This window comes from Haemorhous mexicanus, chromosome 26, assembly GCF_027477595.1.
Source record: "Haemorhous mexicanus isolate bHaeMex1 chromosome 26, bHaeMex1.pri, whole genome shotgun sequence".
Classification (NCBI taxonomy): Eukaryota; Metazoa; Chordata; class Aves; order Passeriformes; family Fringillidae; genus Haemorhous; species Haemorhous mexicanus.
Window position 1 is genome coordinate 5,351,675 of NC_082366.1, and position 13,943 is coordinate 5,365,617.

At 44.1% G+C, this 13,943-nt stretch overlaps 1 protein-coding gene across 2 annotated transcripts in view; it reads right to left on the minus strand.

Moving 5' to 3' along the window:
• Window positions 1-2,068: 2,068 nt before the first annotated feature.
• The window catches only part of CPS1 (carbamoyl-phosphate synthase 1), a 79,468-nt gene continuing 67,593 nt past the window's right edge, over window positions 2,069-13,943 (minus strand). For both annotated transcript variants that reach the window (XM_059868284.1, XM_059868283.1), the window contains 6 exons: window positions 12,892-12,966; window positions 9,999-10,097; window positions 6,397-6,456; window positions 5,410-5,522; window positions 4,701-4,830; window positions 2,069-3,461 (listed from right to left, as the gene is read on the minus strand). In XM_059868284.1, the coding sequence (XP_059724267.1) occupies window positions 3,363-3,461; window positions 4,701-4,830; window positions 5,410-5,522; window positions 6,397-6,456; window positions 9,999-10,097; window positions 12,892-12,966 (576 nt within the window). In that variant the 3' untranslated portion in view covers window positions 2,069-3,362. The remainder of the gene's footprint in view (window positions 3,462-4,700; window positions 4,831-5,409; window positions 5,523-6,396; window positions 6,457-9,998; window positions 10,098-12,891; window positions 12,967-13,943) is intronic.

Below are 13,943 nucleotides of genomic sequence, written 5' to 3' on the forward strand. Positions count from 1 at the left end.
CACACTACTGCATCATCTCACATTCCCATTACTGCATCATCACACATTCCCATTACTGCATCATCTCACATTCACATTACTGCATCATCACACATTCACACTACTGCATCATCTCACATTCCCATTACTGCATCATCACACATTCCCATTACTGCATCATCACACATTCCCATTACTGCATCATCTCACATTCACACTACTGCATCATCTCACATTCCCATTACTGCATCATCACACATTCACATTACTGCATCACCACACATTCCCATTACTGCATCATCACACATTCCCATTACTGCATCATCTCACATTCCCATTACTGCATCATCTCACATTCACATTACTGCATCATCTCACATTCCCATTACTGCATCATCACACATTCCCATTACTGCATCATCACACATTCACATTACTGCATCATCACACATTCACACTACTGCATCATCTCACATTCCCATTACTGCATCATCACACATTCCCATTACTGCATCATCTCACATTCACATTACTGCATCATCACACATTCACACTACTGCATCATCTCACATTCCCATTACTGCATCATCACACATTCCCATTACTGCATCATCACACATTCCCATTACTGCATCATCTCACATTCACACTACTGCATCATCTCACATTCACATTACTGCATCATCTCACATTCCCATTACTGCATCATCACACATTCACATTACTGCATCACCACACATTCACACTACTGCATCATCACACATTCACATTACTGCATCATCTCACATTCACATTACTGCATCATCACACATTCCCATTACTGCATCATCTCACATTCACACTACTGCATCATCTCACATTCACATTACTGCATCATCACACATTCACATTACTGCATCATCTCACATTCCCATTACTGCATCATCACACATTCCCATTACTGCATCATCACACATTCACACTACTGCATCATCACACATTGCCATTACTGCATCATCTCACATTCCCATTACTGCATCATCTCACATTCCCATTACTGCATCATCTCACATTCACATTACTGCATCATCTCACATTCCCATTACTGCATCATCTCACATTCACATTACTGCATCACCACACATTCCCATTACTGCATCACCACACATTCCCATTACTGCATCATCTCACATTCACATTACTGCATCATCTCACACTCACATTACTGCATCATCTCACATTCCCATTACTGTATCATCTCACATTCCCATTACTGCATCATCACACATTCCCATTACTGCATCACCACACATTCCCATTACTGCATCATCACACATTCCCATTACTGCATATTCTCACATTCCCATTACTGCATCATCTCACATTCCCATTACTGCATCATCTCACATTCCCATTACTGCATCATCTCACATTCCCATTACTGCATCACCACACATTCACACTACTGCATCATCTCACATTCCCATTACTGCATCATCTCACATTCCCATTACTGCATCATCTCACATTCACACTACTGCATCATCACACAGTACTCAGGGTGCCTTCAGCCCTGGTGTGTTTTTCTACAGGATTCCACTCCAATTGTATGGGCACCAAAGGAGCTGAGGATGAAGCACCTGCAGCTGCTGCAGCAACAGGGATGTGTGTGCAAGTTCACATGGATGCAGCCACACTGCCAGCTAACTGCCACAGCAGCACTGGTCACACAGTTGAATCAACAGCAAAGTTTTCCTATTTTTCCAGAATTGGCAGCCCCTTTGTAAAAGTTCCCATCTCTCCAATATTTGTTAGCCCACTGCTCTATCCTGTGTCTGCTCACTTGTATTTCACAGGTCAGTCTCAGGGGATCAGGGCTTCTCCCTTCTCTGGAACACACACAGCTGCAGTTGTTGTCCTCCTGCTCTTTTCCCAGCACCTCCTCACCTCTGAGGCATTTCAGCAGCTCTGCACTAAATGATGTTGTCACTGTCACCTGTAAGAATGATGGTTTCCTAACAGACCAGTTTTCATCAAGGCTTTAAAAGAAGACTTAAAAAAAAAAGAAGGGCAGAATCCTGGCCATGCAGAATTTAAGAATGAGCAGCTGTCACAATCCAGGCATTTATTTCATCTTCAACTCATAAGGTGAGTGCCAAAACAAAAGAAGAAGAACAAGAGAATACAGATGTTTTAAGATATTGCTTTTTTCTCTACTAGAGGTGAAAGCAGGGTGGGTGGATGTGAGATGACACCAGCTGCTAATGGGATTTTTGCCACTGAAAAAATATGCACAGGTTGCCTTTGGAGTGCTGCTTCATTAACCACCATTAGTCACCCATTTCACAACTGAATGGGTGAACAGTTGATGCCTTTGGGCTCTTCTGCAGTTTTGGTTGGTTTGGGGGTTTTTGTTGTTGCTGTTTTTCTAATAGCATCTCTACTCTAAAAGTGCAAAGCTCTCCCTGTGCACAGCAGGCAGGGTTGTGTTCATCACAAAATAAAGTACTGAAGAGAAAGCATGAAAAAAGCACAGAAATAAAGTCTGGCTCAAAAATTGGTCTTGGCAGTTGACACCTAGTGTTCAGAGAGTCCCTTGGTAACTAAAGGCAATCCCAGACTCTGCTCATACCTTTGCTCATATCAGGAACAGCTCTCATCAGATTTTATATCCTTCCTGATAGGTTTCAGCATTAATTAAAAAAAAAAACCAAAACAAGAAAAACAAACAGAAAACCTCTTCACCCTGATTCTCTCTCCACACTCAAAGCTCCTTGGGACTCAAGGGAACTTGGGAGCCCATACAAGAAGCAGCCCAGGTTTGCTCATCTCATCCACACCACCCTCAGTGCACCATCAGCAGCTTCAAAAAGCACTGCCAAGGATAACTCAGCCCAGTGCTACAGCAGGGATCTGCTCCACAGCAGCAGCTGAAGAGCTGCAAAAGCAGCAGAGAGGGTGGAATGGAAATGAAAGGGGCAGTGAACTGGGAGGGGGTAAAGCACTGCAACACTTTCCCTTCATTTTCAAAGGGTTTGATTTTAATGCCCACAATCACGGCACAAAGTGTTGGACAGCAACGTGTGGGAAGTGTTTGGGGAGTTCTCCCCTTCTGAAGGCAGAAACAAGGCTGAGAAAGAGTCTTTATGATACAGGGAGAGCCACCTGAATTCACACTATTGAATGAGAATGTCAAAAATAGTCATGGCAATAGCCTGAAGGACTGAGCAGAACTTGGAAGCAATTCCAGGACACACACAGCAGCCTTTTTCTCCCATCAAATCTGCAGGCTGAAAAAGACCAAACAAAAGCAAAATACATGGAAAGGATGGTTAGGTGGATGATCTGAAATCCACTCTCTCTTGAGGCACCAGAAGCAGTAAGATTGCAGGCTGGAGAGAGTTCTATGCAGTGTTCCCATTGTCAGTCTGTCTGTAGTGGAAGAGACTCCTGGAGTCCAATTTTCCAGAGTATTTGAGAGCTTCAGCAAAAAGCTTTGTCACCTGTCAATACAAAGCAGAGGAGGACTGAGCATTGCAAAGGCTGCATGACAGAGCAGGCTCCACATTTCTGCTCTGTCACCCTGAAACTCCCTGGTGCAGGTCCAGTCCTTGAGACCATCAAATCAATACCAATTTCAAGGTGGCTGGGCACAGGAGCTGACTCCAGCCCTCTGGAGCCTGTGTGTCCAGCTGCAGAGATGCAGATGTGCCCAGGCTTCCTTTGCAAGACAGCTCTGTCCCATGGGAGCTGCTGTTTGCAGCCCAAATGTAAAGAGAACCAGGCTTGTTTTCCTCTCTCAAACTCAGAGATTAAGACTCTGCAAACAGTTCAGTGAAAGGCAGCAAGCAGGTGTGGTAATAAATTTTGGCTGGGGACCCTTGTGGTTGTCAGAAGGTGTTTGGCAATGATGCATCTTGAATTCCCCACTCCTGCTCATCATGCCTGGCCATCATCCTGGGAACCTTCAGCTTGTCATCCTCCCTGCTCTCCACTCACTCCAAGCACAGCAGAAGCTTTTGAACAGCTGGACACCAGTTCAAGGCACTGGGTTCCATGGCAGTGCCCACCACAACCAGTGGGAGTTTGGCTGCTGTGCTTAATGAGAACCAGATGAGGCTCTTTGGTGACAGCCAAAGCCTTGCAAAGGAAGGCAGGGTACTGCTGGCAGGAGTCCCACCTTGCATTTCCTAATTTTTATACCCTATCAGTGTGGGGAGGGCTTTGTCAGGAGCTACAAACCCAGCTGGGACTGCAACAGGACAGGCAGCAATTCCACTTGGATGGCACTTCTGAACTGGACTGCCCCAAGGATCATTCAGGAAAGCCCAGCTGCATCCTGCTGCAAGGTTTAAGGGCCATACCAGGATAACATCCTACTAAAAAGCACTTCCTGTGCCTGATTTAAAGATGTTTCATGCTACCCTGTGTGAGATGTTTGCTCTGAAGTGAAAATGATGCAGCAACAATTCCAGCTGCACAGTGCAGGACTTCAGAATTTATATTTTTTTTTGGTTGGTTTGATTTGGTTGGGTTGCCATTGGTGTCATTTTGTATGGCAGCAAAAAGAAGATGTATTTAAACCACTGTGCTGCCATGATTTTCACATACATTAATTATTAATTATTTTCACATACAAAGAGATAATTAGTGTCCAAACAGACTGGAATTTATGGTCACAAGGGCTTGGAAGCTCTGAGGGCTCTTATGTCTAAGAGGAGGAAGAACAATGTGGGAAGTACCTTGAAGTTGGTGAGCAGAGCAGTCCCACTGTCAACAGCCATCCTCCGGATCACATAATTGTCATGGACAAACCTGGTGCTGCTGTTGGGCAGGTTAATCACCAGATCTACTTTCCTATCCCTCAGCAGCCTGAAGAGACAAGGCACAAGACAGTGTGACAATGTGTCCTTCCTAATAAAAACCTCAAATTAATAGCACAGGCAAGCAGCTAAACAGGCCTGGAAAATGTCATTTGAGCTTAGTCTTTGCTCAAGAAACAAGGGTGGAGGGGTTGAGGCACTAAGCTTTATTCAGGGTTTTGGATTTATTTCAGTTCTAATTCTGCAAAGCAGAATTCAGCCTTGATACAGCTCAGCACAACTGAGATGTTTATTTAGCCTTTTAATGACAGTCAGTCATGCGTCAGTTAAAGGCATGACTGTCATTAAAAGGCCAAATATTCAGATTTCATCTATCCTTGTATGGAAATAAAGCATGGAGCAATACATGTAAGCCATACTAAACAGGACTGTCCAATGAGGAGCTCATTAAGCTGAAACCTCCCTGCTGTGGCAACTCCAGACAGAATCAGACAAACCAAAACTTTTGGGTTGAATTCAAAGCCCCATTAAATCCCTTCCATTGATCTCACCAGGACCAGCAATTTGCCCCTTGATTTGCTGTCCTGGATTGTAAACACACATTGCTCAAGGTGGCTTGGTCTCTCACCTCCTGACTGAAGGGAGGCTGGGACTCTGGCCCTCCTGGGATGGCCATGCCACAGGATCTGCTGGGATGCCATGAGCATGGAGCCAGGCTGAGGTTGCTTCTGTGGCATAAAGCTGTCCCAGGAAAAAAAAAAAAAAAAAAGGATGTTAACGATGTAATTCACAAAACTCTTCACTGAACTCATCTGGGCCTGACCCAACACACAGCCTTGTTGTCAGAGCAGATTTTGGAGGGCATTTCTCACAAAAAGGGTGTCTCTCCATCCAGAGAGACACACAGAGAACAGAACAACCTTCCCAGCTTCCTGGTATCTGTGATTTCCTGATGGAGGACACTCAGTGAATGGTAGCAGCACTTCCAGGAGCAGTGAAGTGGCTTAGGAAAACCTAAATCCCTGTGACTTTCAATAGGGCTTAAGTTCAATCACTTGGAATTTTTTTTTTTGCCATGTTTATTTTTTTTTTTTAATGTTTAGTGCTAAGTTTTGAAAAGCAGAACTCTCCCCACTCTTCTGGGGCTGTGTTGCTTTTCCATAGAGAAATGGATGCAAAATAACACAGAGGAGTCACAAGAGTGATGCCAACACCACAAAGTTCATTATCTGCAGCTTGTGCCACTGAAAATGCAGCACCACACAGATATACTCCACACAAATTCTTCCCTTGCTTGTCTCCTGCCATACATGGCATCCCATTGGCACTTTTATTTCCTGGAGAAGCTGGGGCAGTGTACAATGCCATCTTGGCTGCAGAGCCAAGGCTGTTCCTGCCCTCACAACTGACCCATATGCTCAATTAAACAAACATGAAAACTTTTAATTGGGTGGTGCCTGCTGACTTCATGGATCACTCAGCTGAAAATCCCTGCTGGACACTGGAAACATCCCTTCTTCTCCATCCCCAGAGGAACTGCAGTGCTCCTGTAGCAGGCTGGGGGACATGGGAGGTTTTGGAAGCTCTCCAGCTTTAACCAAGTGGAACCACCTACCTTGAAGCCTTGCTCGTGCAGCAGTTCTGCTACACTGAGGAACCTGGGGCGGAAGGACTCCTGAAAAAAAGGGAATTTTTTAGATATAGCACCAAAGGCAGGATTTGAACAGTACATTTTTGGGCAACATGAAGCACATCCACACTGTGCTAAGAGGGAAATTCAGCTTTCTGTGCTGTGTGTGTGCATGGACAGAAATGTCTGCATGTGCATGTACAGCACCATTCCAAGAGAAGTGTCTGGATCCTGGAGCCCAAGAGACTCTGAACTAAGACAGACTGTGCTACACCAGACTAAGTGCTCCCATACTAAGTCACACTGCAACCAGTAAAGATTTGCTACTGTATATTAAATATCTGGGCAACTGCCTTCTGAAATACACCAACCAGAGTCTCCTCAGTTCTTAATTCAATGTATTTTCAATTGCTCAGACATTTGCTTTCTCTTCTGGCAGATAACATATATGGATGGCTTTGGGCTGCCTTTGAGTGCTCTGTTTGCACACTCACACAAAAAAGAGCTTGTGCATGTGTGAGTCCATTTCCAACTCCTGTGGGAATTTGGAAATGGAGTCAGGAGACTGGGATGGCACATTCCCGTGGGGACCTGAATGCCTGACTCACAGCACCTTTGAAAGATTGTCTTATAATGATTTCCAGACTCAACATCATCCAGAAAGATAGAACCACCTCCTGCAGACACCTGCACCTGAACAAGCTGTTCTGGACTAACAGCTGAGTGAAAGTATCAGCCTAAGTATCTTTGGGATGTTGAAGGTACAGCAATGCAAATACCAGATGCAACACATGCCCTTCTCACTCCCAAGGCAAGCCAAACCTTGCTTTTAACCTTAGCTTGCTCTGGTCTTACCCATATTTGCAAGTAAGATTATTACAAGCTCCCTTGCTCCTGCTGGAGCCACTGATAGCTTAACCTTTATGGATGAGAGAGCAATATCCTGAAGGGTCAACAATTTCCTCAGAAGAAAAGGACTAAAGAGGGTTCTTTCCCCTGAGCACTGATTCTGAAAGCCATCTCATTCTGTACATTAGCTGGGAAATATAAATATACAGGGTGACAGGGTTGGCAGCTTCCCAGTCAGAGAGAGTGGTTCTGCCTTCTGGTCAGGGGTGTTGGCTTTCACAACAGCATTATAAACTTCTATCAAACATGTACTGAACACTTGTGACACAGAAAACAGCCTCTCTGCAAAAAGAAATTACAGCTGTCAGCTTGCATTGGAGCAGCCTCAGATTTACAAGCTGGCTGAAATAACCTGTGTAAGAAACCATTAGTTGCTAAAGGTGAAAAGTACAAGCAGATTTACTTAGTGGAAGGCATTTATTGTAGGAGAATTGCATTTTTTTTTTCCTTTATCTGAAAAGTTCCATTTCTTACAACCCCTCATGTTTTCCAGCAAGCCTTGCTGTTTGTAAAGGACCACATCCTCAGCTCATTCAATACAGATACATCAGTTCTCACTGAGATCCAGCTCAGAATGAAACCAGCCCATCTCCTGGGAGAATCCTGGCTTCTGTATCCAAACCCACTGTGGAGGATGCAAAACTTCTGGAATGTAAGGAACCAAGGCAGAAGGTTACCTTGAAACAACAGACTTGGAGTGCCAGGTTTTAAAAATAAAATACTCTATTAATGTTTTCTGTATCTTGTGTGTAAGACAGATGCACTCCATCCCAGAGAGATCATTGAATGGCCCAATGGGAAAGAAAAAAAACTAGCTTTTCAACTTTTTTTGCATAAAATATAAATTATTCAATGGCCAGCTCAGGGTTTCAGCATCCTAGATTTCTGCAGACTGTGGGAAGAGGTAGGTTATCAGCTGACACAAACTGGCAGAGTTTCATTTGTCTACCATGGAAGTCCTAATCCACCTCCCCTGGGAGAGCACCAGACCTCTCAGACCCCTGCCCTGGGCAGTGTCACTGACAAAGGACAAGCCAGCAGGCTCACAGTCCCCACCAGCTGCCCAACCTGCCTTGTGCTGCCCCTGCATGTCAGGGAGCACTCCCCTGCCTGACCCTGGCAGGTGACTTGGCTGTCCCCAGCTCAGCATGGCACCAGAGGGTGACCTCTGGAACTGCACACCAGCCTGGCAGCTCCAGCAAGGTGGGATCCTTGCCTGGGCACCCTGGGCTCAGTTTGGACTGCACATCACAGCAGCACCACTTGGCTCTCAAACTGCAAAACACCCCAGAAACATCTGCAAGGAAACCAAGATCTCCCTCTCTCCTCCTGTTAAATAAATCCATTTGCCTTTTACCTTCCAGAAGGCAGTGTCCTCTAACCTCACCATGATTAACAGCAAGGTAGAGATGTGCAGCAAATCACTGAAACATGAGCCTAGCTGCTTTGGAGAAAGCAGAATCCAAGACCATTTTGCTTCTCATTTCTCTCTCTACAATAGATAAAAATTCAGTCTAAAAATCAGAGCAAGGTGCCAGCCATGAAGCAATGAAGCCTTCAAACTTGAGGTGTGCTTTGAGCTCACCACCTACTGCAGGTGAATCACAGAGGCACCAGGGGAGCCTGTGTGGGTGCCCCTGGCAATGATCAGAGCACCAGAAGAGGATGCAGAAACCATCCTGGCATTTGAAACCACTCAGAGATGGTTGAGAGAGGCCGTGTGCTCTCTGTCCTTCTGAGACTGTGTTTCCCTGTGAGGACACCCCAACAATTTTGCCTGGATGAGGCAGGTGGGTTCATGTTTGTGAGTGAAACAAGAAGAGTGCTGGTGCTCACAGCCTGCCTGGTGCCTCATTCCTTGTGCCTCTCATTTCTGCAGAGAGGGGCTCTCCTTTTTTCCAGCCAAATACTCAAAGACCACTTACTCAAAGCAGAATTCAAGACCATTTTGCTTCTCATTTCTCTCTCTACAATAGATAAAAATTCAGTCTAAAAATCAGAGCAAGGTGCCAGCCATGAAGCAATGAAGCCTTCAAACTTGGGGTGTGCTTTGAGCTCACCACCTACTGCAGGTGAATCACAGAGGCACCAGGGGAGCCTGTGTGGGTGCCCCTGGCAATGATCAGCCCCCAGAGCACCAGAACAGGATGCAGAAACCATCCTGGCATTTGAAACCACTCAGAGATGGTTGAGAGAGGCTGTGTGCTCTCTGTCCTTCTGAGACTGTGTTTCCCTGTGAGGACACCCCAACAATTTTGCCTGTATGAGGCAGGTGGGTTCATGTTTGTGAGTGAATCAAGAAGAGTGCTGGTGCTCACAGCCTGCCTGGTGCCTCATTCCTTGTGCCTCTCATTTCTGCAGAGAGGGGCTCTCCTTTTTTCCAGCCAAATACTCAAAGACCACTTACAGTCTACATGTCAGGTGAAGGTCAACATTTCAACCTTCCCTTCCCACAGGGCTTTATTGCCCCTCTGTTTCAAAGCAGATCCTTGAAAAGTACACAATGACAACCTCCAGTTGAATGCAGTAAAGATCTCTCCATGGTTTGCTCCTCACTGTCACACTGCACTTCAGGATGAAATGCAGAGGAACACATTGAAGCCATAAAGCCACAAGAATGAAATCAAGGCAAAAGCTACTGTGCTGGTCCTTTCTAAACTCTGATCTTTAGGACTCACCTGGATTCCAATCAAAATTCCTTCCTTAGGAAATGTAAACCCTGTGGCAAGCAGAGCCTTCTGGAAGGCAGAGTACACATCCTCCCCAAAGCATGCAACCTGCAGAAAGGCACAAAGAATGCATCAGGGGGAACCCAAAACCAACCCAAAACCAACCCAAAACCAACCCAAAACCAACCCAAAACCAACCCAAAACCAACCCAAACCCATTGCCTGGAAAAGAAACAGGAATGACATTTTCAAACAGGACCTTTTGTTTCTGTGTGAAGAAGACAGACTGCTTTGCATGGAGAACAGAATTAATCAGAACATCACTGCAGACAAATCTCACCATTTGAAGGAAGCAATAATGGAGGAACAAGCAATGCTTTAGTTCCAAAGAGCACACTGAGGAGTAACAATTGATTCTGCTCAGTTATTGGGATGCTGAACACAGCCTCTGCTCCAGTGTTTGGGATTGCACTGCAAATTATTTAACATTTTGGAAGGCTTAGACACCAGGGAGAGCTGTGCACACAGGCAGGCTCCTCTGTGCCTGCAAACCAGGGTAAGGCAGGGCTTGTGCTCTCATGCACTCCTGGCATTGCTTGTGAAGGAAAACCACAGGATATGAAGATGCTTTTCCACTAAAAGTCCACAGATTAACAAACTTCAAGTCAATTTTAGTATTTACTTAAGAACAAAGCAATCAGGGAAGTTCATAATAATTAATTTGAAATAAATTATAGTTTTAAAGAAACAGTTGAGGAAGAAACCAGCAAGAATCATTTATCAGCTCTCCAGCACTCAGAACTGGTGTGGAGCTCAGTTGCTGACAGACTATCACAGGGTAACAAACTTCTGAAAGGGCTCAGCTGCATTCCTAACCAAAACTGGGAATTCTGGTGACAAAAAGAGGAATGTGAGAGCTTTTGTGAAAGCTTAAAAAGATAAAAACCAACCAAACAATCTTCACTTTTCCTGGTCAGCTCCAAACTTGTTGGAAAACAATCAGAAGCAGAAACTGTCACTGATTTTTCTCTGTGAAATAACAAATCTACCAACAAATACAGATGGGATAAAGGAGCTGATGGAGAATTGCTCTCCCATTTTCCTCTTATGGTCCTTCCCATCTCAGAGTGAACCCTCCCATTCATGGTCTCACCATGGTGAGCAGAAACCAATATTTCATAAAAAATCAATTAGGATTTGCCAGATCTACTGAAGTGAAAAAAAAGAACAACTAAACAAATAAAAATCCCACAAGGGAAGGGATAAAAAAAGTCATGGCAACACGATAAATTCTATGTTTTCTATGTTTTTCTATGTGTTCTATACTCCTGGAGTTTTTAGGGGCACAGACAGACCCTCCCTTGCAGGCTCCCAGCCTGCCAGGAGAGGTTTATCATCATGGCAGGGTCCACAGCCACAATCCTCAAAGGAACCCCAGCACTGTCTTCTCCTGTTGTGGGAACCATGGCTTCCAGCAAAATAAATCTCTGCCAGACAGATGTGACAAATTCAAGCCCAGATCAAGCCATGTGTGTGAAAAATGTCTGTGAGGAATAACTGAGCTTTTTACCCAAAGCAAGTCATTATCCTTACTTCACTGTAAGAAAGACTTTCATAACTGTCACACTTTATGGCATTTGTGAATATGGATCTTTCCAACTCATAAAAGTTAATAATCCCTCCTTTATGACCATGGTAATCTCTAACTCTGTAGAAAGCCCAGAAAAATAATTCTTGTCCCTAGTTACATTTTTATGATTTTTTTTTTTTGGTGAGGAGGTTGTCTCTGTATTCTATTTTGTTCTGAAAATCAGGAAGTCACAGAAGTCACTTGACTTTTCCTGCCCATTAACTACACTGAAAGGAAATCTGCAATACTGATTTCCAGCACATTGTGAAGAGTAAAATAAAACCATTCTGGAGAGATGCAGGAGACCTAAAGGCTGTTCTTACTTTGCACCTGGGTAGGGTACTTTTCCACACTAAAATGTAAATGTTTCCTTTGGACATACCCAATGGAGCAGTCCAAGACCTGCCACCTGCCTAGTGATGGCACAGCAAGTCTGATCAAATTGCTTCAGTGTTTAATCACTTTCCAAGAGGGAACAGAATAAGATTTTGCTACTGCAACTCACTCTAGAAGTAACAGAACACAAAATTTAAAGAGCTCTTGGGTGTATCTATGGACACCCTCAATAGCTCAGCAATAATTCATGAAACCTTTTGTTCTAAGTGAGTCAGGGGATATGGATGGAAACCTGTGCCTGTGAGGGTGGGGATGCTGAGCCTGGCCCAGCCCTGTGCCCTCACAGTGTGCCACAACCACACCAGGAGATTTTCCAGCAGCACCTCCCAGCCTGGCTGCACAGAGAAGGGGAAAGCTGCCCAGGCTCAAACTACCCACAGCTCCAGCAGCCACCACATCTTATTGGCTCTTTCTTTCACTTTGTCATCAGGCAACAAGAAAACACCACACATTTTTGCTGCCTTTAAGCAACTGGCACATCCCAAGACCAACCCCTTGTGCCCAGGGGTCTCCACATCACTGCTGCAGCAATGTCCATGGGGCTTGGGAGCTGCCACCACTTGTTTTTCAGAAGCACATGAGTCATAAAACAGCCACCCAGAACCCAACAATTCTCAGATAAACTCATTTCAGGCCACCACACCAACCAGGTCCTACTGAGGGAGCTGACATGCAGGTAAACAGGGACATCCAGTGGCTGAAAAAACTGGGTTTGCCAGGACATTGAGGGTTTTGCAGCTAAGAAAGATGTTTTCAATTTTCTGAAGAAGCAACAGATGCCATCACAATTCAGGCAGTAATCAGATCACTTTCAAAGATTCATGATGTTTAAAGTCAACTTGGTTTAAAAAACAAGAAAGCAAATCTAAAAGATACCTCCCCAGTAGAGGCCATTTCACATCTGAGAACAGGGTCAGCATCTCTCAGCCTGGACCAGGAAAACACTGGGGCCTGGGGAAAGAAAGAGGCAGGAGAGAGAAAGAATAAAACTTGGATCACTTAAAAAAATATAAAAATTCCAGCTACACTTGGAAATGATAGAAAAAGACATGAATTTATCCAAAAAAAGCATTGGAGGAGGCTGATAAGCAAAAACTATTTGGTAAAATAATTCCCTCAGCTGTGAAGCACTTAACCCATGGAGCAAGGAGAGACACTACCTGGATCCAGCTGAATGCTGTTCTCCAACAAATGTTTCATTTGCAGAAATAAAACCATTCCACCAGAATGCACTTTTTTGGGACAAACAAGATGAAACTTAGCAAATTATTTTCTATTTTCCCCCTCCCTCATCCAGAAATATACATTTGTAATTTTTTTTCTCTTCATATGCTGATATTAAGCCCCCTGATGACTGTTGTTGTTATTGTTATTATTATTATTATTATTATTATTATTATTATTATTATTATTATTATTATTATTATTATTATCATCTGAGGACTTAGATCACAGCACTGAGTTCTCTTGTCTCATTTGATCTTACAATAAGAAACATGGAGGGGAGAGAGGAAAAGAAAGTCTCTGTTAAAGAACCAATGACCACATGTGGCAAACATGGAACAAATTTCTTACTAACAAGTGATTTTTGGGGGACTTCTCCATGTCTTAAACCACTAATGGTATTTACATAAAGGCAGCAAGATTTCTGCTTAGAAACAAATCTATTTTAAAATCTGAAGCCATAATTCTGTCCCTGGAGGTCCCCAAGGGTAACACTGAAGATAACAGAGCTGCTGCTTCATGACACCTAGCAATGACCAGTGAAAATGAGACAGGAGAAATTCAAAAGGCTTCTCCAAAAATGTTGGGTGTCTTTGTGACTTTTAGATCTGGTTTGTTTTAGATCTGGTTTGTTTTAGATCTGGTTTGTTTTAGATCTGGTTTGTTTCACTTTAACTAAAGGGAAAATGTTCACAGTGACAGAG